General features: G+C 41.3%; 1 protein-coding gene across 7 annotated transcripts in view; it reads left to right on the forward strand.

Annotated features, from left to right (window-relative positions):
- fmnl2a (formin-like 2a) overlaps positions 1-22,002 on the forward strand; it is a 356,613-nt gene that overhangs the window by 246,135 nt on the left and 88,476 nt on the right. For all 7 annotated transcript variants that reach the window (XM_039757419.1, XM_039757422.1, XM_039757426.1 and 4 more), the window contains exons 4-6: positions 370-446; positions 13,369-13,452; positions 19,368-19,520. In XM_039757419.1, coding sequence (XP_039613353.1) covers positions 370-446; positions 13,369-13,452; positions 19,368-19,520 — 314 coding nt within the window. The remainder of the gene's footprint in view (positions 1-369; positions 447-13,368; positions 13,453-19,367; positions 19,521-22,002) is intronic.

Below are 22,002 nucleotides of genomic sequence, written 5' to 3' on the forward strand. Positions count from 1 at the left end.
AATTATTGGAACAGCTTTCCAGTAGGTGAAATCTCAGACTTCATCTCTGTTGAATCTTGCATTTCATGGAAAGGAAATTGCTTCATAAGACAGCATTACGAGTCCAAAAAAAAAAAAAAAAGAAAAACTGGGTCACACTTTGTAATAAAAGATGTTGGGAAAAATGCAAACATTACGCTGAGAGCTCTTTCAGGATATTGCTTGTGGAAGATGCTTTTCTATGTGTCAGTCAAGTGGAGCGAGCACAAGTGTCTGGAAAGGGAGAGCTTTTAAAATGATATCAAAGTGAGCTATTTTTACAAAGGGTCTAAATCTTTGACAGCACAAGTAGTCTAAAAATATCCCGTTATATTTGTTATCTTTTGTCAGAAATTCAGAAGGCGAGTCCAAGAATCCACACAAGTCCTCCGAGAACTGGAAATTTCATTAAGGACCAATCACATTGGGTGAGTTTTTCATAGAAATGCTTGTTTTATCAGATTTCTGTGCTGTTTGTTTTATTACAGTAGCCTGTGGAAGACATGCACTGCATTCTGGGAGCCATCCAGTCCCACTGCATAGTCTTATGTGTAAGATACAGTGGGCCAGCACTCCAGGCATAGATATCCACCAGTTTACTAAATGAAGGCAGGGTGAGGACAAGCAAAGTAGTGACATCTACATATCTCCTCTGTTCTCCTACCCAAACAGATCCCACTGTCCTAGGTTGTTACATGCAATGGCTGACCCACAAACCTTTCACTGGGCTCCCCCAGTTTCCTTATCTCTGTTCTTGGTTTTCCGGTGTTTACCCACCATGTTTTAGGCCTCCAAGCTGTTTGCTACCCCTTGGAGGTCAAACTTTTATTCCTGATGCAAAGTTAAATTGCATAAGTCATTTGATGGCTGACTGCGGTGGGCTGGTGCCCTGCCCGGGTTTGTTTCCTGCCTTGCACCCTGTGTTGGCTGGGATTGGCTCCAGCAGACCGCCGTGACCCTGTAGTTAGGATATAGCTGGTTGGATAATGGATGGTTGGATTTGGTGGTTGAACAATGCAGCCTCCTGGCGCTCAGACACCCTGGACCCTTGTGCTGTACATGCTGTGTAGATGGGACTGTCCAGCCCTGGTCAAGCAGGTCCACAGTAGTTACTGTATAGTCTTTCACTCCAACCAGTTACTTAGTTTGAAGCCAGTTCTTGCAGGTAACATTGGACAACAAAGATCTTGCTTCCTGACCTCTTTTGTGGGTACTTTATTTATTTTGCCCTGCTGATTACTGTTTTATTGCCGTACCCTATTTTTGTGCGTTCCTTTCATATTGTAATTATGCTTACACAGTATGCAAATGCAGCATATACAATTACAGCTGGAACATCTGTGGTGATCTAAACGTAGTGGCACTGCTACCAGGAATGCAGCTCAGGTATCCCAAGTGCCTTTGTTTCATTTGGGAATTGGAGAGCCATGCTGAAGAGTCTCATTACATTAAAAAGAAACGGCTGCTCCGTAAGGGCAGAAAAGTGTGGCACATAAACCACTTGTCGACCCAACAAAGACATTTTTGCCTCCTTCTCATATAAAAGTTGGAATGATGAAACATTTCATGGAAACAATGAAGAACAAAGGAGAAAAGGTTTAATATTTGAGAAGGGTAGTTCCAAGAATAAACTGATGTCAAGATTAAGGAAGCCATCTTTGTTGGCTCACAAATCAGATGTGTCATCTATGACAAGCAGTTTGAAGATCTGGTAGTAGACCCTGAGGTAATTGCATGGGAGGCAATCAAGGAGGTTGTTGAGAATTGTCTTGGCAACTGCAGAGCACCGAAGTATGTCCAGCTGGTTCACAAAATGCTTTAAGTGTACAAAACCACGATGTGCAGCGCGTCACTAAAGATTCATTTTCTCCATTCACACAGTAACGAACATGGTGCAAGGTTTCACTAGCACATTGCAATAATGGAAAAGGGGCAAGTGGAATCCATCAGTGCTGGCCAACTATTCCTGGAGGCTCAAATAAGAAGGATCAGATGATGAGTACAAAGGAAAAATAAAACATTTTTTATCTCAACTGAGCTAATGCAATATGTCAGCAGTATTAACTGATTAAATACTCTAAATTCAAGTTAATTTCATGCTTTTCTACATTCCTACTTGGTGCAATCAATATGAAACTATATTTGTGTTCTGTATGAAGCTGTCTATCGTAATGACTACATTTTTTCAGGAAGCAAAACTTAAGAAAAAAAAATGTCCATTGTAATTGAATGTGTTTATAATTAAACAACATGCCTAAGGCTGAAAGAGAGCATAAAGTTTGATTTTTGTAAGAACTGCAAAGTGTTGTAGGTGAAAAGACAAGTTTAGAAGACAGGTTGAAAATCTATAATCTGAGAAGCTCAAACTGAACAAAGACGTCACAACCAGAACATTAACAATGAAGAATAGTCATTAACAGAGGAGATCCTAAACTAAATTGGTTTCTTTTCCCCCAGCTAATTTGTTTTTAATGACTGCTGCATGGTGCTGTCATATAAAGGTAGAGTGTGATGGCACAGCATGTCACCTGATATCACGTGTGTGACACACGTGAGTTACTGTCTTGCTCCCCAAAACACAAGGGTGAGTCTCAGTACTTTAGAAAACCAGTTTTATTCAACTTGAAACAGGAACAGCAGGGTTATTTATTGCAGTGGGAGCTACGCAAACGGGCATATTCGGGGCCAGGTTAGTGGCCAAGTTATACGGTTCCCTGCATTTATAATGTAATCCTTGCCTGAAGAAGGGGCCTGAGTTGCCTTGAAAGCTTGAATATTGTAATCTTTTTAGTTAGCCAATAAAAGGTGTCATTTTGCTTGGGTAGTAAATAAAAAGTAACATTTCTTACCAAACAAGAGAACTAAAAGGAGTACAATGCACTATAAAGCTGTGACAGCAATGTCCATTGTTCTGACTTTCACAGAGACTGTAAAGTTGCACTGTAAAGTCGGTTTACAGAGCCATCTGACAGTATGAGAAGTTCATCCATCAATCCATTTTCCAACCCGCTATATCCTAACTACAGGGTCACAGGGGTCTGCTGGAACCAAATCCCAGCCAACACAGGGCACAAGGCAGGAAACAAACCCCAGGAAGGGTGCCAGCCCACCGCAGGGCAGGCACACACACACTAGGGACAATTTCGAATCGCCAATCCACCTAACCTGCATGTCTTTGGACTGAGGGAGGAAACCCACGCAGACACGGGGAGAACATGCAAGCTCCACGCAGGGAGGACCCGGGAAGCAAACCCAGGTCTCCTAACTGCGAGGCAGCAGCGCTACCCACTGTGCCACTCTATGAGAAGTTCAGCTAGTAGCAAGTTAGAAGGTCACTGGAACAAAAGGATGCAACCGCTGTGGCCCTCTGCAGTCTCTCAGAACTCTTTACTTTCATCGCATCCCCTCATTTCTAGGCTGCTTCTAAACATTGTTTTTCAACTCTGCCTTGTCATACCCACAATGCTCTCATGACAGATCTTTGAGACCTTTCCATGCTCCTTAAGTATGCATTGTACACTAACTGCTGTCCATGTTCCTGCTTAAATATTCACTTCTCTGTCCTGAGATGTCTGTTCTTTCTCTGTTACCCCATAGCTTGACCTTTAGGGTCTGCTCACACACCCTCTTGTTGACACTATATACTGTGCCCACTTAACAGAGAGGGTCTTCACAACACATTGGAGTTTTATTAGCAGTAACCCAGCAGTAAAGATAACACCATAGAAAGCCACATGAATGCAGGGAATTTCTTCAGTGGTGTGAGTACACCACACTTTACAAGATGGCATGAAAAACTCCCAAACAGGGAGAATTTACTGTGAAAGCACATTTTAAATGGAAAAAGATTCACTTTTTGCATTAAAAAAAAAACCCATAAAAACGTGAAGCGTATTTGTGAGATGGTAGAAAACAAAATCCAGAAAATGAGGGTTGGTGATGCATAAATGTTTAATCAACACATAAAATATTCAGAGAAAATTAAACGTTTTCTCTGTAAGATGCAAAGTCAACAAAAACTCTGGTGAAGAAGGATTAGTGAAGCCTTCTTGAAGCTAATTCTGAGGCACCAACGATATTCAAACTGATCTTATCTTTATTTACAACGTCTATGGATTACAAGTATGACACTTGTAAGTCAGTGGTCTCAAACTCCAGTCCTGGAGGGCCATTGTGGCCGCAGGTTTTCATTTAAACCCTTTTCTTACTTGGTGACCAGTTTTTGCTGCTAATTAACTCCTTTTCTTTTTGTTTTATTTATTTTTTTGACGTGTTTTTAGGATTTGTTCCCCTGATTGTTCTTCTCAAACAGAAATGAAATGTGATGTGAGTGAGCCAACAGAAGACCAACTAAGTCAGGGCCTTCAACTCCAACCAGTTTCTTAATTCAGCGCCGAGTCTCGTCGTTAATTAAACTCGTTCTTTAATTCCACAGCTTGTTGCTGCTCTCATTGTGCAATTGCAGACATTTCTGAAATTGTCGATTTTCTCTTTTCTAAGAGCTCTGTTAAAATGTTTTGGGAACCTGTGCAGACCAACATTCCTGAGACCTCCATCTTTCTTTATTTTCAGATATTGTATGATGGACACCAGCTGCTTTAGCGCATTTTGTATCTCATTATTGTTTGGCTTCTAATTAAGGAAAAAGAAACAATTAAAGGGTCTTTAAGAGTCTTTAAGAGGAAATCAATTAAAATGAATTCAAAAGAAGTTAATTAGCAGCCAAAAACAGGTCACTCATTAAGAAAAAGATCAGAATGAAAACCTGTAGCCACTGCGGCCCTCCAGGACCAGAGTGTGAGACCACGGTTGTAAATGTTCATGAACTTTTTCCAAGTTGTAAACCTCAACAAGAATTCTTAAATATAAAGCTTCTCCGTCTTTACGTCCACATTCTATCCAGGACTCCACCCATAAGAGCTTTCCTTAAGCATTTGCTTCTCGTGGGTGCACAGTATGTCCTCAGTTTACGTCTCACAGAATTACAATAATTTTGCCTTTGTTATTGAGGACCATTAAACTTAACCACAGACCCATCCTCTAACAGAATGCTCCACCCAAAAGTGTTATTGTTTTGTATGTTATTTACCACATGTGGTTTGTAGTGATGGCCAAGAAAAAAATGAAAGTCTTAACATTTCTATGGAGAACATTTCTATTAGAAAGGGATTTTATGGTGACCTATGCTGGGCAACGGCAAGCAATATAAAAATATCCCTGAACAAATCTCACATAAATAAATACCTCCAGAAAATGAATGTAATCCATAAACAGGAGGTCTGTTCACACAGATTGAAGACGGGACACTTGACCAATGAATGGGGGGCTGGAGGTGAGGTGATGCATGTCTTCAATTTAAATATTCATCATTTTTTTGGGTGGAGTGTTTTTGTTATTAGCCCATCTTGTTGATGTCTGTCATTAATAATGCTCTAGCAAGTGGCACATTCTAACACACCGTGTCCCTCCTTTTGACACAGTGCTGATCGCGATCTCACAGACAAATGGGGACGTGCTGGTTTATGCAAATGAGGGTCATCTGCAGAAGCGAGGTGAAAGGAGCCAAGTTCATCAAAACTCAAAAAGACGCATTTAACAAGTTCTTTCATGGAATTGTAGCTGTGAGCATAGTCAATTTCATGTGACTAATCCAGTAAGAAAGGTATTTAGTATATATCACTCCCCATCCCCTTCATCTTATCGGCAACCTTATGCAAATGCTGAAGAAAGGACTACAATTCCCAGCAGCCAGGGTGCTGCTGCAGAGAACCTCAGCAGCACTCATAAAGTTTAAATAGGCGCATCAACATACAGCGCACATCAAAGGTTAACCAATCTGGGATAACAATTTAATTTTGTTGCTGGATTACAGACTTTCTTAACTCGTGTGGCCTTGAGACACAGTTTTATCTTTTCAAGTTCCTTGACAACTCATGGACAACATTTGAAAAGGTTATTTATGTCTTCCCCTCTGTTAATCAAGAGCGATTGGAAGAGAAACAGAAAAAATATGGTGCAGTGATGTCAAGTGGACCAAGGATGTGTTACATGTGACAGTAAATCTGCGATAAACTAATTACATTTTTTTTTAATCGGTGCATAGCATTACATTTTTGAAAAAGCTAACAGTATTATCCACCTGCATGTCTTCATTAAGTATGCAATACCAGCTTAAATGCTTCATGAAGTTTAAAAAAAGGAAAACATACCTTACATTAACAGAAGGAGCCAAGCCACGACTGAACAAAATGAGGTGCGATGTTTTTCAATAGCTGATAGAGATTTTTTTCAGAATGTGATTAGAAGAAAACAGGGCTTTGATGTTAATGGAGAGTTGAGATTTTTTGTAGTTTTTAGCTTTAAATGAATCAAGATTCATGTATACATTAACTGAAAACCACTTAAATATGGAGTTCTGCTGCATTCTCTTCACAGCAACACCACCAAGGGCTATCTATGTGTAGCATGTTCAAACGTAAGCAGCTCAAGTGAACTAATAATATTAGCCCCTGGTGCAAAAAAGTTACAATTATTGTATGTAAGAAAGTACGTAGTTACTTAATGCTTCTGATTCTTCCGATTAACCAGTGGCAGTAAAACAGAGGCCCATTGACGAGACGCTTCTTGGTAACGCAGCTAGCTGAGTTTAATGGGAAAAGCTTGTAGGCAGGTTTGGCTTCCTCTTGTCTTATTTTTGCTTCTTTTAATTTACCTGTGACAAAACATTTTCCAACTGAAATGCAATCCTGACGTCACCTCCTTTGTAATGTTCCTATTCAGAGTTGTCCGGCTTTGCAGTTTCCACCTAAAAAAAAATAAAAATAAAAAAAATACTGTCACGCCACCAGATTCACAAATTTGACATTCTGTTTTGGTTATTTACAAATTGGCCAAAAACGTATAAACAATGTAGAAAATCTGCATCATGTAAAATCATATAATATATAAATATTAGTTTTGTTTAACATTCGTTAGTGTACTTGCATACTATATTGTTTATATCAAAAGTTATTTTTGGTAAAAAAAGAAATGTGGGATATTCGCTAGCTACCTTCTGCCTTAACTGCTCCTTTACAGTAGTTATTCAGCAGATCTGGAGCTCTCCTCCTAGCTGGTGCTTGTTCATTTATTCACTTGTTTGTTTGTTTGCATGCCCGCTCTCTCTCTCTCTCTGTCTCTCTCTATGTCTCTATCGCTCTCTTTCACTCTCTGTCTCTCACTCTCTCCTTTTCCCTTGCTCTCTCTTTCTCTGTCTGTCTCTCTCACTCTCTTGCTCTCTCTCTATCTGTCTCTCACTCTTTCACTCTCTTGCTCTCTGTCTCTCACTCTCTCTCTCTCTGTCTCTCACTCTCACTCACACTGTCTCTCACCTGCTCCTCTCCCTCTCCACCTCCACAGGTGACACCGTGCAGTCACCACACTGCTAAGCAGCTATCAACTCAATAAGGCGAGTACAGGTGCATTACAGTGCTGGTTAACCAGAGGGGTTATTTTTTGAAAAAATCCTCAAACCAATTAACAAATAAAACCACAAAAATATCCCGCTGTGAATCTCCCCACCACAGTTAGGTGGCTCAAGTATTTTTTTTTTTAATTTTCACATTCACAGAGGTCTTCTGCTCCTAACCCTCGTTAATGTGAAGGGCTGACTGTGGTAAAGTTTTGGAAGTATAATTAGTAATAATAATAGAGGACTCGACTTGTAATATCGTCCTGTCCAGGTAATCTATTAGTTTCAAGTTATTTAGTCTGACTTTAAGTTATTTAACCACACTGCTCTATATTATTAAAATGTCCTCTGCATCCCCTGTGGTTACTAATCACTTCATGAAAGCCTAAGATGTGTCTATCTCTGCGATTTATTTCTCCTCACACTTCACATCCGCTGTAATTCTCATCTGTTGAATTAGTGTGTGGCAATACTTGTAGAGTCTTGAATCTCACAGACTACTAAAGGGGAATGTCCTGTGGTTTCCTGCGATGTGATTGGGAAATCGTTCCCTTTTACATTGGAGGCAAACGCAGAGCTCTGCTGATTTAGTCAGTCTTTTAACACTGGCCTTTGTGACGCTTTCTGAAATGATGTATCAGTAATGGTGCTGCAGGAAATTCCTGTAATGTGCTGACCTTTTGAAATGAGGGTCTTGTATCACACAAGTCGATTCATATTATTGTTCACTGTTTGCCTATGCGGAGGTATGTTGCTTATCAGGATAATCATGCTTAAGGAATTCATACCATTAGTTGAGACAAGTAGCATCTTGAAACTCCATAGCCAGCAGTGATGCATTCTACTGAGAGCTGCGGCAGTAATTCTGTTCCTACTTCGAAGGACGAGTTATTTTGTGTATCATAAACTGTGCATTATTTAAGATATGTTCATTTTTTTGCTAACCAGTAGACACTGAAAGTGGATGCCATTAACATTGGTTTAGCTTCAGTCCTTTCTTCTAAACAGACGGTGAAGATTTCAGTACACTTGCCAATTGCACAAAATTTACAAGTTCATTTTTTTTTTACATTCCCTAATCATCTGGCTCTCTTCCTTCTGGCTCTGTTGATATGCATGCTTTTAAACAAAACTCAAAAAGGCAAAACTGAAGTTCACAAGTGTGTTGGTTACATCTGGGCGCTGAGTTTGATTGCACAGAGCCCCCCCAGAATTAAGGGGGAAATCACCAAATGACTAGCCACCCTCTTAATTCAGAGGTCACACCATTAAGTGCATGTGCCAGAAATACATCGAGGTTGGGAGAAAACCTAATGTGTCTGAGCTATCACTTCATTGATACTGTATGACTGGCACCATCTGCTGGAGTGGAAATGTGCCAGCCTCACAGTTATCACCGGGCCATATCAGTTAAACTTCAGGGGCATTAAGTTAAATTTGTTAAGCCTGTCCATTCCATCATGCACAGGTGAAATTGATGATGACATCTCTGACTTACAACTTAATCTAACCAAATCTCTTATTACATAGAATTAAGAAATTATGTTAGCTGTCAGACGTCTGTAATCGTCCTTTAATACCAGTGATATACTGTAAATGCACTGTCTTGCAGTAATGACAATATAAAGCAGCATTTCTATACTTTATACATCTTTTTCATAACGTTTCTCGTTGGGCGATTTGAGCAGTGTTAAGGAAGAGATGACGCATTTTCAGGTAAAGAATGGAACTCAGCCACTTATGCACTTGTCATCGGTCTGTGCGAAGCAAGATGTAATTCAACAAAAAATCACACATGCTTATTACACCTCGGGTTTGTCCAAAATGTACACAGACTGAAATCCTCATTGTGTGCGACCTCATCAAGCATCCTCCACTTTTCGTCATACAGTATGTTTTGGAATTGTCCCACACTTAATCCATACTGGGCAAAAAAAAATATGTCTACCAGTCAGACAGTGCTGGAATCGCAAACCACTTACATGAGTATTACCTGATGAGATAATATTGCACAGTGAAAACCCTGTCTTTAGAATTTGGAAAGAATTTGTGAATGTTTTCCTAAAGGGCATGTCACATTAGATCACTTTTCCAGCAATTTTCGATTGTAACCTTCATTTACATAATCTAAGCGAAGTCAGAGGCAGTTGATGGCGCTCTCCTTTGAATGGCATAATGGGACATGCCCAGCGACTCACTTCAACTAGTTCATGACTTGCCTCAACAAAATCAAACAGCTTGATTTTGTCTTTAGCTGTAGGGGTGGACTCGGTGTGCAGGAGAGCTGACAACCAATGGTTACTCATCCGTGTGACGGTGCGGGTCGGCTCCTTGCTCCCTCTTCCTTGGTAGTCTCTTTAACCCGACACTATTGACAACATAACCAGATGAGCTGAGCTGATAAGGATGAAACACACCAAGCAAGGGGATGGTGAAAAGTGAAAATGCATTTATTATTTAAAAAACCAAAAAGGCCAAAAAGTGCACTGCTCAAAAAAGTACAATAGATAATCCATAAAAAGAGCTGTGGAGGTTAAAATCAATCAATAGATAAAGATCAGTTAAAAATGAGGCTAAAACAGTGCAGTGCAGGAAACTCATTTTAAAATCCATTAATGCTGGTGTTTTCCCTTAAAACCGACGCCTCTCCAGCTTACCGACTATACTTCCTTAGAAGGTTGGCGTCCTTCAACATCTGTAATAAGATGCTGCAGATGTTCTACCAGACGGTTGTGGTGAGTGCCCTCTTCTACGCAGTGGTGTGCTGGGGAGGCAGCATAAAGAAGAGAGACGCCTCATGCCTGGACAAACTGGTGAGGAAGGCAGGCTCTATTGTAGGCACGAAGCTGGACAGGTTGACATCTGTGGCAGAGCGAAGGGCGCTGAACAGACTCCTATTAATTATGGAGAATCCACTGCATCCACTGAACCGGATCATCTCCAGACAAAGGAGCAGCTTCAGTGACAGACTGCTGTCACCATCCTGCTCCACTGACAGACTATGCGACTCTTCAATTCCACCCGGGGGGCAAACGTTTACATTACTCAAAGTTATTGTCTATCTGTTATACCTTCATTTTTGTCACTCTTTAATTTAATATTGTTCTTTATCAGTATGCTGCTGCTGGAATATGTGAATTTCCCCTTGGGATCGATCGATCGATCTATCTATCTATCTATCTATCTATCTATCTATCTATCTATCTATCTATCTTTCTTTCTTTCTTTCTTTCTTTCTTTCTTTCTTTCTTTCTTTCTTTCTTTCTTTCTTTGCAGCCCGGAGAGATGTTGACCAGCAGGTGCAGACACCCATCTCTTCCGGCCCGTGTCCCCACTGCCAATCCCACAGCATCCGCGGGCAACCACCAAGCCCTGTTCCCCGTGAAATGCTGCCAATACAGGCTTCACCTGGCACGGGCACTCTGTACTTCTACCAGTGCCAGTGCCTCCACCCGACGAAAGTACCCCTGAGTATGATGGGCGCTCCTGCTCCCAAAACACTCAACAGGAGCGACCCACAGCCCACTCCTGAGCTGTGGTCACTCACTCCCCCTTGGGGCTCTGTTCCCGTCTTCCTGCCTCCACTCTCTGTCTTCTCTTCTGTCTGCTTCTTCTCCTGAATTTTAACCTCTGCTCTTTTCTTGAAACTTTTACTTCATTCTTTCTTTTCTTCGTTCTGATCTTGCACTCCACTTTATATACTAAATATATGGTATATGAAAGGCGATATATGATTGATAAATACAGTTTCATTCAAGTAAAGACAGTATATAATACATATATACTATGAAAGGCAATATATACTTTGTGAAAGGCAGTAGACAGATATGAAAGGTAATATATGATTGATAAATACAGTATATATCAGTGAAAGACACTATATACTAAATACTAGCCATCCTCCGCCACGACTTTGCCCACATAGAAGTGAGACAGGACAGCGAGGAGCGCCCTGCCCGGCTCCTTACTCCTGACGTCACGCTTCCCCCTTCTCTCGGCCTGGAGCCTCTGTCTTGGATTAGCGTGAATATATCGCTACTGCAAGCAAACTATGATTCTTGGTGCGATGAGAGAAGATGCAAAGTCAACCAGAAAGTTCATGCAAATTCTAGAAAAAACCCGATCTAAATCCGTTAAGTAGTTCTCTCATTCGCTAGCTAAGTGGAGGTAAGGTACGCCCGAGACTGGAGCGTGAGTGAGGAGGGCCCTGCCTCCCTCTGCTCGGCCCGCTGCATCTCTCTCAGATTTGCGCAAATAAATCAGTACCTCAAGCGAACTATGATACGTAGTGCAATGGAGGAAGTCCCAAAATCAAACGGAATGTTCAAGCAAATTATTGAAAAAACCCGATCTAAATCCGTTAAGTAATTCTCTTGTGAAAGTGGACAGACATACAGACAGACAGACCGATGTTGAATTTTATATATAAAGAGATATGCTGTGGAAAGCAGTAGACAAATGGATACGAAAGTCGATGTATGATTGCTAATACAGTAGAAATCAACAAAAGGCACTAAATACTAAATGTATATTTTTCAAAACACAATTGGTAATTATTATTATGCCAACACCTTTATCAAGGGTGACTTATAACCTTTTGAGTTACAGCTGGTTACATTTCTTTTGTTTCTCCATTTGGAGCCCAGACAGGTGAACTGACTTGTTCAGGGTCACACAGTGTCAGTAGCAGGAGTTGAACCAACAACCTCAGGGCCTGAAGTCCAACGCCTTCCCCAGTAAGCCACACAAGATTAGATGCATGGATTGATGGAAAGAAAGTAGTGACTATTGAGGGTGTGGGTTAAGTGAAGTGGCTGTGTGCTGTGGTCCGGGTGTTATATTTTATATACTTCAGCTGCTGTAGGAGTCCTTCAAAGAGGATGAATTAGTCCAGCCATGCCCAGCTCTGCTACTGTTGTTGGTTTCTCTCTAGAGCAGAGTAGGCCTTAATTCTGTTGTACTTGCAGTTGGAGTATTTTTTTAAACAAAGCTTCATCTCAACCGATGACACAATGTCACACACGTCACCTATAAATATACATTTGTGTTTTATTTGGTTGTGCCTTCCTTACTTTTATAATTCCTCTTTTGAGTAAATTCAGTAGAACAATTAACATGTGCACCTTGTATAAGTAAATTGTTGTAGTACAATTAACCAAGCAAGAATATGGCTTGCCAGTAATTAGTGTTGTGCCACTCCAGTCACAAAACCAAAGAAGAGGAAAATATAATTGGTTACAAGAAGTGATACCATTTGTCACGTTTGCTCCAGAGCTGGCACAGCTTTAATAAATGGCGTCTCATTATTTTTTTCATTTGAGCTGTTGTGCTGCTAACAGGGGCTTCAAGACCTCAGACGTCTTTTTGTACAAGTCACTTCTCCCTGCAAAGATTCATCTGCTCTATGAATGAGTTACAAAGATCTCACGTGTCCAAGGAGCAGTTTGTTTCTGTGTTGATTTAGTTTTTTGTTTTAATTTTTACCTACAGTATATGCTGTTAATGTTAGCTTAAAAGAGTGTCAAGTTTTAATTTTTTCTTACACTACCAATTCCAGGTTTATGTCAGTGTTTTACACTCCCAGCATGCAATTCCCTGACATTTTGCCTGACTTTCTGCTGCAGGGCCACTTTAAATATCACGTTGGAGTGTTGCTGGTGAGGGAAATGGCTAATAAATAAAAAGGCCTGCCAAAAAAATTCAGAAATAACCTTAACTGTAAATTCTTTTGGCTTTTCTATTATATTTTACAGTGTGTACAGCATAATATTTCCTTACTTTATAGACTTTGAGTCAGAAGTGTTGTGATGCAAAATCAAATCATACTTATTGGAATATTGGAATTAATTGGACAAATCCAGAAATCCACGCCTAACCATAATTTGTGTATCTCTTTCTAGGTGGGTGAGGGAATTTTTGAATGAAGAAAATAAAGGCCTAGATGTGCTTGTAGAATATCTGTCTTTTGCACAGTATGCTGTCACGTAAGTTTTTCCCTTTTTACTTTTTTTTGAATTCTGTGATTTCTCTTTGTTAATCCTCCTGACTGAAGAAGTAAAGTTATAAAACGGATGCTTCAGAAGTGCTTTGTGATTCACTTTGGCAGCCTCCATATTAAACAGGGACTGCTCTGATAAAGTCTCCAGGGTCTTTCCAAGACGACACTGACACAAACTCTGTGAACTCGGTGCAGCCAGAGTCTGCTGCCAGCCTTTAGTGGCTTACTGTATACAATCACTGGCTACTTTATAAGGTCCTCCCTTTAACCTGCTCCTCCAAATAACTAATCACTGCATGACTATATAGCATCTATACATGATCAAGAGGTTTTATTTGTTATTCACACAAATATTAGAAAGGCCAAAACACACGAGCTTTGACTATGGTGTGATTGCTGATGCCAGACATGGTGGTTCCAGCAAAAGCTGCCCTTCTGGAATTTCTCCAGAGTTGACAGGGAATGCAGCAATAAATGAAAACTGCCAGTGAGCAACACTTCTGTTAATGAGAGGGGTCAGTGGAGAAGAGCCATGCTCATTCAAGCTAACGAAAAAGCCACAAATTCTCAAATAGCAGCTCTTTACCACAGTGCTATACAGCAGGTCATCTCTGAATGCACTGCAGGTCAAAATTTGAAATTGATCAGCTGTGGCAGAAGACGACCACACTAAGTTACACTTCTGTCAGCTAGGAGCAGTACGGCGAGGCATAATTGCCCCTGTAAAATCCCCAGCCTTCTGTGGGCTTCCTGCTGCTCACAGTGACAGCAAACAACTTTCTCCTCCAAACTGTGGTGTTTCTTTTGGGGTGCCTAGACTCTGAGCAGTGACTTTGATCCTCGCCTGTCTGGACATCTCACCAAGTACAGATGCAAGGCCTGCCGATGGACAATTCACCTGACCTCCATGACAGGTTTAGTCATGAAATGTGTGACAAAAGTTTTGATAGGAATTAAAAGTGCAAAGTTTTTTTCTTTAACACACACTCTTCACACATAATGACAAGCTTGTCCTGATCATTCGCCTTGTGCAGCAGGATATATGGCAGCTATTGTGGCTCTGTGTGTAAACTGTTAGTGTATGGGGTGACTACAGTAAAGAAATAGTAACAATAATAATATATTAAAACATCACTCACAAAAACAGGTTATTATATTACATTTAAAAAAGTATTTCAACTGAAATTCTTTCATTATGATCAGTGGGCTATAGATGGGTGGGTTTGAGTGGCTCAGAAATCCTTCTTGCCTCATAAGGCCTGGAATGTCCACAGAAGAAAGGCAACAACACGCACAAAGAAAGAAGGGCGTGCACATGCAGTGGACAGAGGTACCTACATTTACAATGTGATTATAACAGACATACGAGTGTGGTGTTATGGGTCCACAGCTCGTTGAGCATAAGCCATTCGTTTTAAATTAATGATCGCGGCTTAGCGAGAGGATGTTGGGCCATAGTGGGCCGCGGGACGATCCGTAGGGTGGGCGTTTCTCACCTAGTGCACAGGTGAGGAACTGCCCACATTCGTGATTGTCCCGTGGCTAATGCTGCAGCTGCTGTGTCCCGCGTCATTTTAAAAGAAGCGCGAGTCGGTTGTGGAGGAGGATGAAAAAAAGAACGGGATGGGAAAAAAGATCGAGATCAGGAAAGAAAGGAAAAGAGGACGGAGGTTACAGGGAGCGAGGAAGCAGGCGGTGCAGGAGAAACAGACACGTGGAGCGTGTGGTGAGCGCGCGATCAAGCGCTCGTGGGCAGCTGCGAGGAAGCTGGGTGTTAGGCCGACACCCAGGCATTTGAGTTGATGTTGCTCCCGCTGAGTGACCAGGTAGCGGGAGTGACCAGGTGAAAGCAACGGGCCGCAGAAGGCCGCAGAAAGGCAGCGGAAGTCGGGAGGCTTGGTGGTGGAGTCCCCAATGTGTGCGTCCTGGCCATTGGTGGAAACTAAGTCTCGGGGACTGGGATGAGTCCCAGACCGAAGCCAGGGATCGGGAGGTCTCCAGTCTTGTATGTGAGTGTGTAGAGGAGGGCAGCTGCAGAGAGCGTCTCGCCTGCTGCGAAGCCCAACCGGGAGAAGCAGGTGAGACGCTAGCACAAAAGAAGGCACCGAGCTTGTTGTTGTTTTTAAAAAAACTGCTTCCTGAAGAACATTTTAAGCCTCTCGTTTTAAAGGATTGTTTTTTCTATTTATTGATTTTAACCTTCACGTTCTTTTATTGGATTATTTATTGAATTTTGAAACTACTGCACTATTTATGAACACTGTGTTTTGATGGACAGTTTTAAATAAAAGCACTATTCACTTTTTGCACCACCCCTTGCTCAATTGTTTATTTGCCTTCACTGACTAGCTCACTTGGTTTCATTATCGACGGTGTTGGGTTCAAGGGTTCCCAAACAGCCATGGGAGCGTGGAGCCAGAACCCACATCGTCACAACGAGGTGTTTATAAAAAACTAGCTGTAAAAAGCCCAGGCTCCTAGAAACCATGGATTCTGGCACTTCAATCAATCAATCGCATCGGTTGTGCATTAGTGGCTAAGCGAGGTTTTTTTTCCGATGTCCTCGCCTCGCTTGTGTGTTAGCGGTTAAGCGAGGTTCTCTTTTTTCGACGGTTTCATTTTGCTAACGTGCTCGCCTTCATTATCTATCAGCAGGTAAGCGAGTTTCTCTCTCCTCTGAGGTTTTCTTTTGCCGATGTGCTCACCTCACTTATCTGTTAGCGCTTAAAAGAGGTTCTCTTTTTTCAACGGTTTCTTTTTGCCAACGTGCTCGTCTCCATTGTCTATCAGCGGGTAAGTGAGTTTCTCTCTCCTCGGAGGTTTTGTTTTGCCAATGTCCTCGCCTCGCTTGTGTGTTAGAGGTTAAGCGAGTTTCTCTTTTCACTCGCTTCACTTTGTTGACAGAGTCGATTTATTTGAGCTTCATGCTGTACCCTCGCACTTCTGGGCCGGACAGACACACACACAGTTTCGCACGTAGTCGTTTATATATTAGATAACCGGACTGATGCCATAAAATATTTTATTATTTTCAAATTTACAAAATTTACTTTTCCCCTTTAATGTACTACCGCTGGAGACGCTCGTTCCATTGCTCAGAGCAGTGTTTAAAGTCTTCATCTTTAAAGAACGCTTTCATGGCAGCCGTCGCTGCTTGTTTCATGACATCTGTTGATTCAAAATACTTCCCTTTCAATGTGCTTTTTACTTCTGGAAGCAAGAAGAAGTCACACGGTGCCATGTCGGGTGAGTACGGTGGGTGATCGATTGCCTGGATATTTTTTACGGTTTGATCAATCCGCTCCAAAACAGCCGAACAAATTGCTTGCCAATTTTCCTTCTGAAGAACAGTGAGAACTCGCAGAACCATTTTAGCACAAACTTTCCACTTTTACATTTTTCATGCAAAATGTTCCACACTGTCATTTTATGAATATTAACCATTTCACTAATCATCCTAACACTTAGTCGACGGTAAACTTTGCACGATTTTGCTGATTTTCTATGCGTTATCATCAGCTGTTGAAGTTTAACAAGAAATTTCAAGTTGATTCGTTGTTCAAGTTTGGGTGACGCCATTTTTCCGACAGTAACAGAAGAAGAAGGCTGACTTAAATGACTGGTGGAGTCAGACTGTTTGCGATATTAACTTGAAACTGGTAAGAGGCGTTGGTTAAGATCTATGATAAGAGAGCATTGACCCGTATTGACCCTCCCCTCCCTAGAGCAACAACAATAAGAGCAGTCCGGTTATTTTTTATACACACCTCGTACTTACCATTGTACTGTTGTGCCTGTTTTAATCAAGTGCTGTTAACATTGCATATGTTCATCCTAAATAAATGCCAAAAAATATGAAAATGATCTGCTTATTGGTCAAAGAAGAACACAAGGTACAAAACAAAACAAAGGAAAAGGAAACCAGCAACCTGCTGTCTCTGTGGACCACCTTTAAAGTATCATCAGATACTCCCTCCACCTACCATCTTTCTCTCTGGTTTTCTATTGATTGCCTCTTTTCCTCCATGGCAGTCCTTTATCTACTGCGCTGCCTATCAAAATATTATATACATATATAAACGTCTTAAGTTTATATGTGTGATTTCAGTTCCCTTCATTTTATAAACCACTCTTACATTTATGAGCACAGACTCTACACACAGATATGTAGTACTGCTAAAAGAAATCACAAAATGCAATGCGGTAAAACACTGAAACATCTAAATGCAATGCAGGGCATATGTTGGAACCTTCATATTTTCATTTAATGCACATAAGCATTAATAATGTAATGTCAAGTAGGAATACAAGCAGTTGTGATAAAGTGACAAAGTAAAAGAAATGACAACAATCTCAGAGTCCCCGGATATGTGTATGCCCAGTCAGCTGGTCATCTGTCTCCTCGCCGGGCACTCCAGGCACCACACAACTAGCAGAGGGATTGCATGCGGTACAAGTGTGCAGCATATAGTCTATCATTCCCTCAGTGTTTGCTGGTGGCTACAACAGGTAATCATTTTTATTTGTGATGATCTTTGGATGTATTTTAACTAGTTGGTGCTGCAAATGTCGCAGTCCTCAATTTTGGCTAAGTATGGCACTCATCTGCCTACAAGCACACATTGCATTAGAGGATTAAAAGCGATGGGAACTAAAGTGTCCAGGATGCTTAAGTTGGGAAATCTGTGACTGGAGAGCAATAAAATGATAAATATTTAAAACCATGGCTCATTCTTCTGAGTTAACAGCTTAAGTTGACTTAATAGCAAAACGCGGCTGAGTATCAAAATGCGGCTGTATTTGTATTTCTAGGCCCAACACTGGAGCATCACAAGGAACGGTCCTGTCTCCTATTCTCATCACTTTGTACAACACCAGGTCAGGTCACTTGCAGAAATGCTCAGATGATTCTGCACTTATGGGGTGTATTGATAAAGGGGAAGTGACAGAGAAGAGGAGTCAGGTGGAGAACTTGGTTTCTTGGTGCAAAGAGGATGGTCTGCATCTTAACATCAGCAAAACCAAGGAGCTGGTTATTGACATTCACCGCACCATAGAGCCTCTCTATGTCCAGTCACTGTTCAAGGGGTGGATGTAGAGGTGGCCCACTCCTACAAGTACTTGGGGGTCCACATCAATGACAGGTCGGACTGGTCTCATTAATACAGAGGAATTATTTAAGTAAGGGCAAAGCAAGCTCCTTTTTCCTAAGAGAATGTGTTCCTTTCATGTGGGAAGTGACATCCTTCACTTCTTCTACTGTACAGCTCTGTGATAGTCAGTGTGTTTTTCAACACAGTGGTGTGCTGGGCTGGGAACATCACCTCCAGAGAGGCCAACAAAAATTAATAAGCCAATTAAAAGGGCAGGCTCAGTTATGGGAAACACTCTGGACCCCATGGAGGCCATAGCGAGGAAAAGAATTAAAACAAAACTGAGTTCCATTATGAACAATGCTGCACATCCTCTCTCTGACACTCTAACACTGAGGACTTTCACTCAAAGAATTATTCAACAGAAGTGTCAAGAAACGCCATGGGGGCTCCTTTATACCAACAGCAATATGCCTCTATAATGCCACACTGGTACTGGGCCTGCCAAGTCAGAAGTTTTCTTTCTTTTTAAATGTTCTTCCTTTTTTAGTCATTCTGGTGTGTGCTCAGACCACACTGTGTGCATATATATTTATTTATCTATTTATATATGTATTTATTTAAAAAGCCAAATTTCCCCCTGGGGACAAATAAAGTTCTGTCTAATCTAATTCTGTCTAAATATATGTTTGAGACAACACCCTTGTCATGCAGATCCATTTGTAAGACTGTTATTTTTTAAAAAGTATTGTTTTAATTACTGGCTAGAAGAATGAGTTCATATCTATGGCTTTTCTTTCACCCCTAGGTTTGACTTTGATAGTCTGGAGAACAATGTGGAAAACTCAGTGGACAAGTCTAAACCCTGGAGCAGGTCCATCGAGGACCTACACAGAGGAAGCAACTTGCCGTCACCAGTTGGCAACAGCATCTCCCGGTCTGGCAGACATTCTACATTACGGTAGGGATGTGTCACGCGGCGACTTCCTTCTTGCAGTCTAAATATATTCTGGTCTCTCTGTGTTGCACATGACTGTTTGAAAACTGGATGGGGATCATGCGCTTCTGAATACGTCTCAACATCTTTAAATAGATCACCTTGACTCTTAGTGATTTATGAATCAAACATAGAGTTTTATTTTTTATTAGTTTTGCCTTTTGACTAATATAATTCATGGGGGTTGCTTGGTAGCAGTTAATGGGGTTGATGGCATCGGAGGTAAAAGGATTTGTGAAATTATAGTTCACATCCTACAGTGAGTTATTGCTGAGGGCAGTGTGGCTACTTAAACACCGCAGGACAGTCTGTCTGGCAATCGCTTGTTTGCCTGGCGGCTTTTCTGAGCTGTTGGCGTTTGGCTCTTTGTAACCAGAAGGACCCTGAGACTTGGCGAGTGTGATTTAGAAAATGGGGCAAAAGTTTACAAATGATTTTTCTAGCTGTCATTTCTGTTTGTCTTTTAAGACTAGCGTGCTTTTTAATACATTTTGGCGAGTTTTTGGAAAAAAAATTGAGCAGTTTAATGAAAAGGGTGACATCATACATCTTAATCTGGAGTTTTTATAGGGATGAGTTGGTCGTCTGCTACATAGGAAGTTGTCTGTCTCAAGTATACTTGCAAAAACTGTTTAAAGTGAGATTTTGAGCACTTTTGAACCGCCTCTGAACCCAGAATGAACTGAAAAAGTAGTATAAAATATGGTGGTTTATAATAAAATGAAGCACACAAAGGAGGGATCATCTAAGAGAGAATTCAAAACACAATAAATAATAAACACGCTGCCCTTCTGGGCTTGATCGATAAGTCTTGTCTTACATGTTAATCACCACAATAAATCCAGGAAACACTTCACTCTTCACCCACTGCTTCTCTGCTTCCAGCCAGTTGAGCCCATGGCTTTCACTTCACTCCAACTTCAGTATTATCACGGGATCACAGGGCAGAGACCACTTTGGTTCTCTCCGGAACTATATCTGGGTCAGGAGTCAGCCTACATTTGGACTTGGGATACCAAGCTAGAGATGTGCCTAAGTGGACTGTGTAACCCCAGACCTTATATTAGCCTTAAAAGTACACAGCATCCTCTACCTCTTCTCTCTGAGAGATAACACCGTCTCACATTAATAATTCCCATGATATAATATGGAAAAGCGATAATGTATTTTTCCTGATCACTTCTTCCGCTGACATTAACTGAGGTATGATGTACTACTCACTGGCATGGTTTCAGATGTTACACTGTCAACGCCATTTGCCTTTACTTTGCTAGTGCATAAACCCTCAGGCTTGACCCTGTTGCACCCTCGGTGCCTACAGTAAGCCCTGAGAGGAAAACTCTTAGAGTGTGTTATCCTAACCATAAGGTGCTTTGGTTCCTTAAAGTTCAACTTGAGCGCCTCACAGCTCCAGATGACCAGGTCTGCACCCTAGTTTGGCCACTGTCTTTGTCAAACTGATTACTTTATCTCTGCCCTCTTGTCTCTTCCTACATCCCAGAACTGTGCAGATTATGATAAGTGGTGACTGTAACCTGGCCTGGATGAGACGCAGACACAGTCTCATAGACCCTCACACTCACACAAAGTCCATAATGAACCTAACAAACACTTTGGGGAAGCTGCAGTATCTGGAGAAAGAAAACAAGGAACCTGCAAACTCCACAACATTCAGTAACCAAGGAAGGAATTCAGATACAGATGTTGTCCCTGTAGAGTTTGGGATTTTTCTCTAGGTTCTCCATTTATTTTTTCTTTCTCACATCCTCCCAAATGTATGCAGATTAGGTTAATCGGTAATTTTAATTTGATCCGCTGTTGATTATGTATGGGTGAAGGTGTGGGTGCACAGCCCCTCGATAATTGGCGACCCATCTAGGGTTACTTCCTCCCTTGTGATCAGTACTGCTGGGGTGGCCTGTGCCCCCCGTTCACCCTGAATTTAATGAGGCTGGCTGCAGAATGTTATGTTTTATGAAATGTTCCTGTATGGTTATTCACCAAATACTCTCGTTTTCTCTGACATTCCAAAGATGTACAGTTTAGGTATATTTGCAAGATTAAATTGGGTCTGTGTGAGTAAATGTGGCTCTTTACATGATTATTCCCTGCACTAGACTTTTGATAGAAATTAAAAGTGCAAAGTATATTCAACACCAGATATCACTCATAATGACCAGCTTGCCCTGCTTGTTCGCCGTGGGCAGCTGGGTATGTGGTAGCTAATATGAATCTGTGTGCAAACAGTTAGGGCATGTAATGTCAACATTAAAGAAATAAAAATAATAATCATAATAATCTCTCTATTATATATAAAAATCTTAGGACAAAACAAGACCTGTTCAGAGAGATGAGACATGACTTTCTCAGAAAGACACTTTCACGTCCCGTGAGACGAGACTTTGTGCCAAGAGATTTAACCAGGCCTGGGGTCGGAAATAAAAGA

The sequence above is a fragment of the Polypterus senegalus genome, chromosome 6, assembly GCF_016835505.1.
Source record: "Polypterus senegalus isolate Bchr_013 chromosome 6, ASM1683550v1, whole genome shotgun sequence".
Classification (NCBI taxonomy): domain Eukaryota; kingdom Metazoa; phylum Chordata; class Cladistia; order Polypteriformes; family Polypteridae; genus Polypterus; species Polypterus senegalus.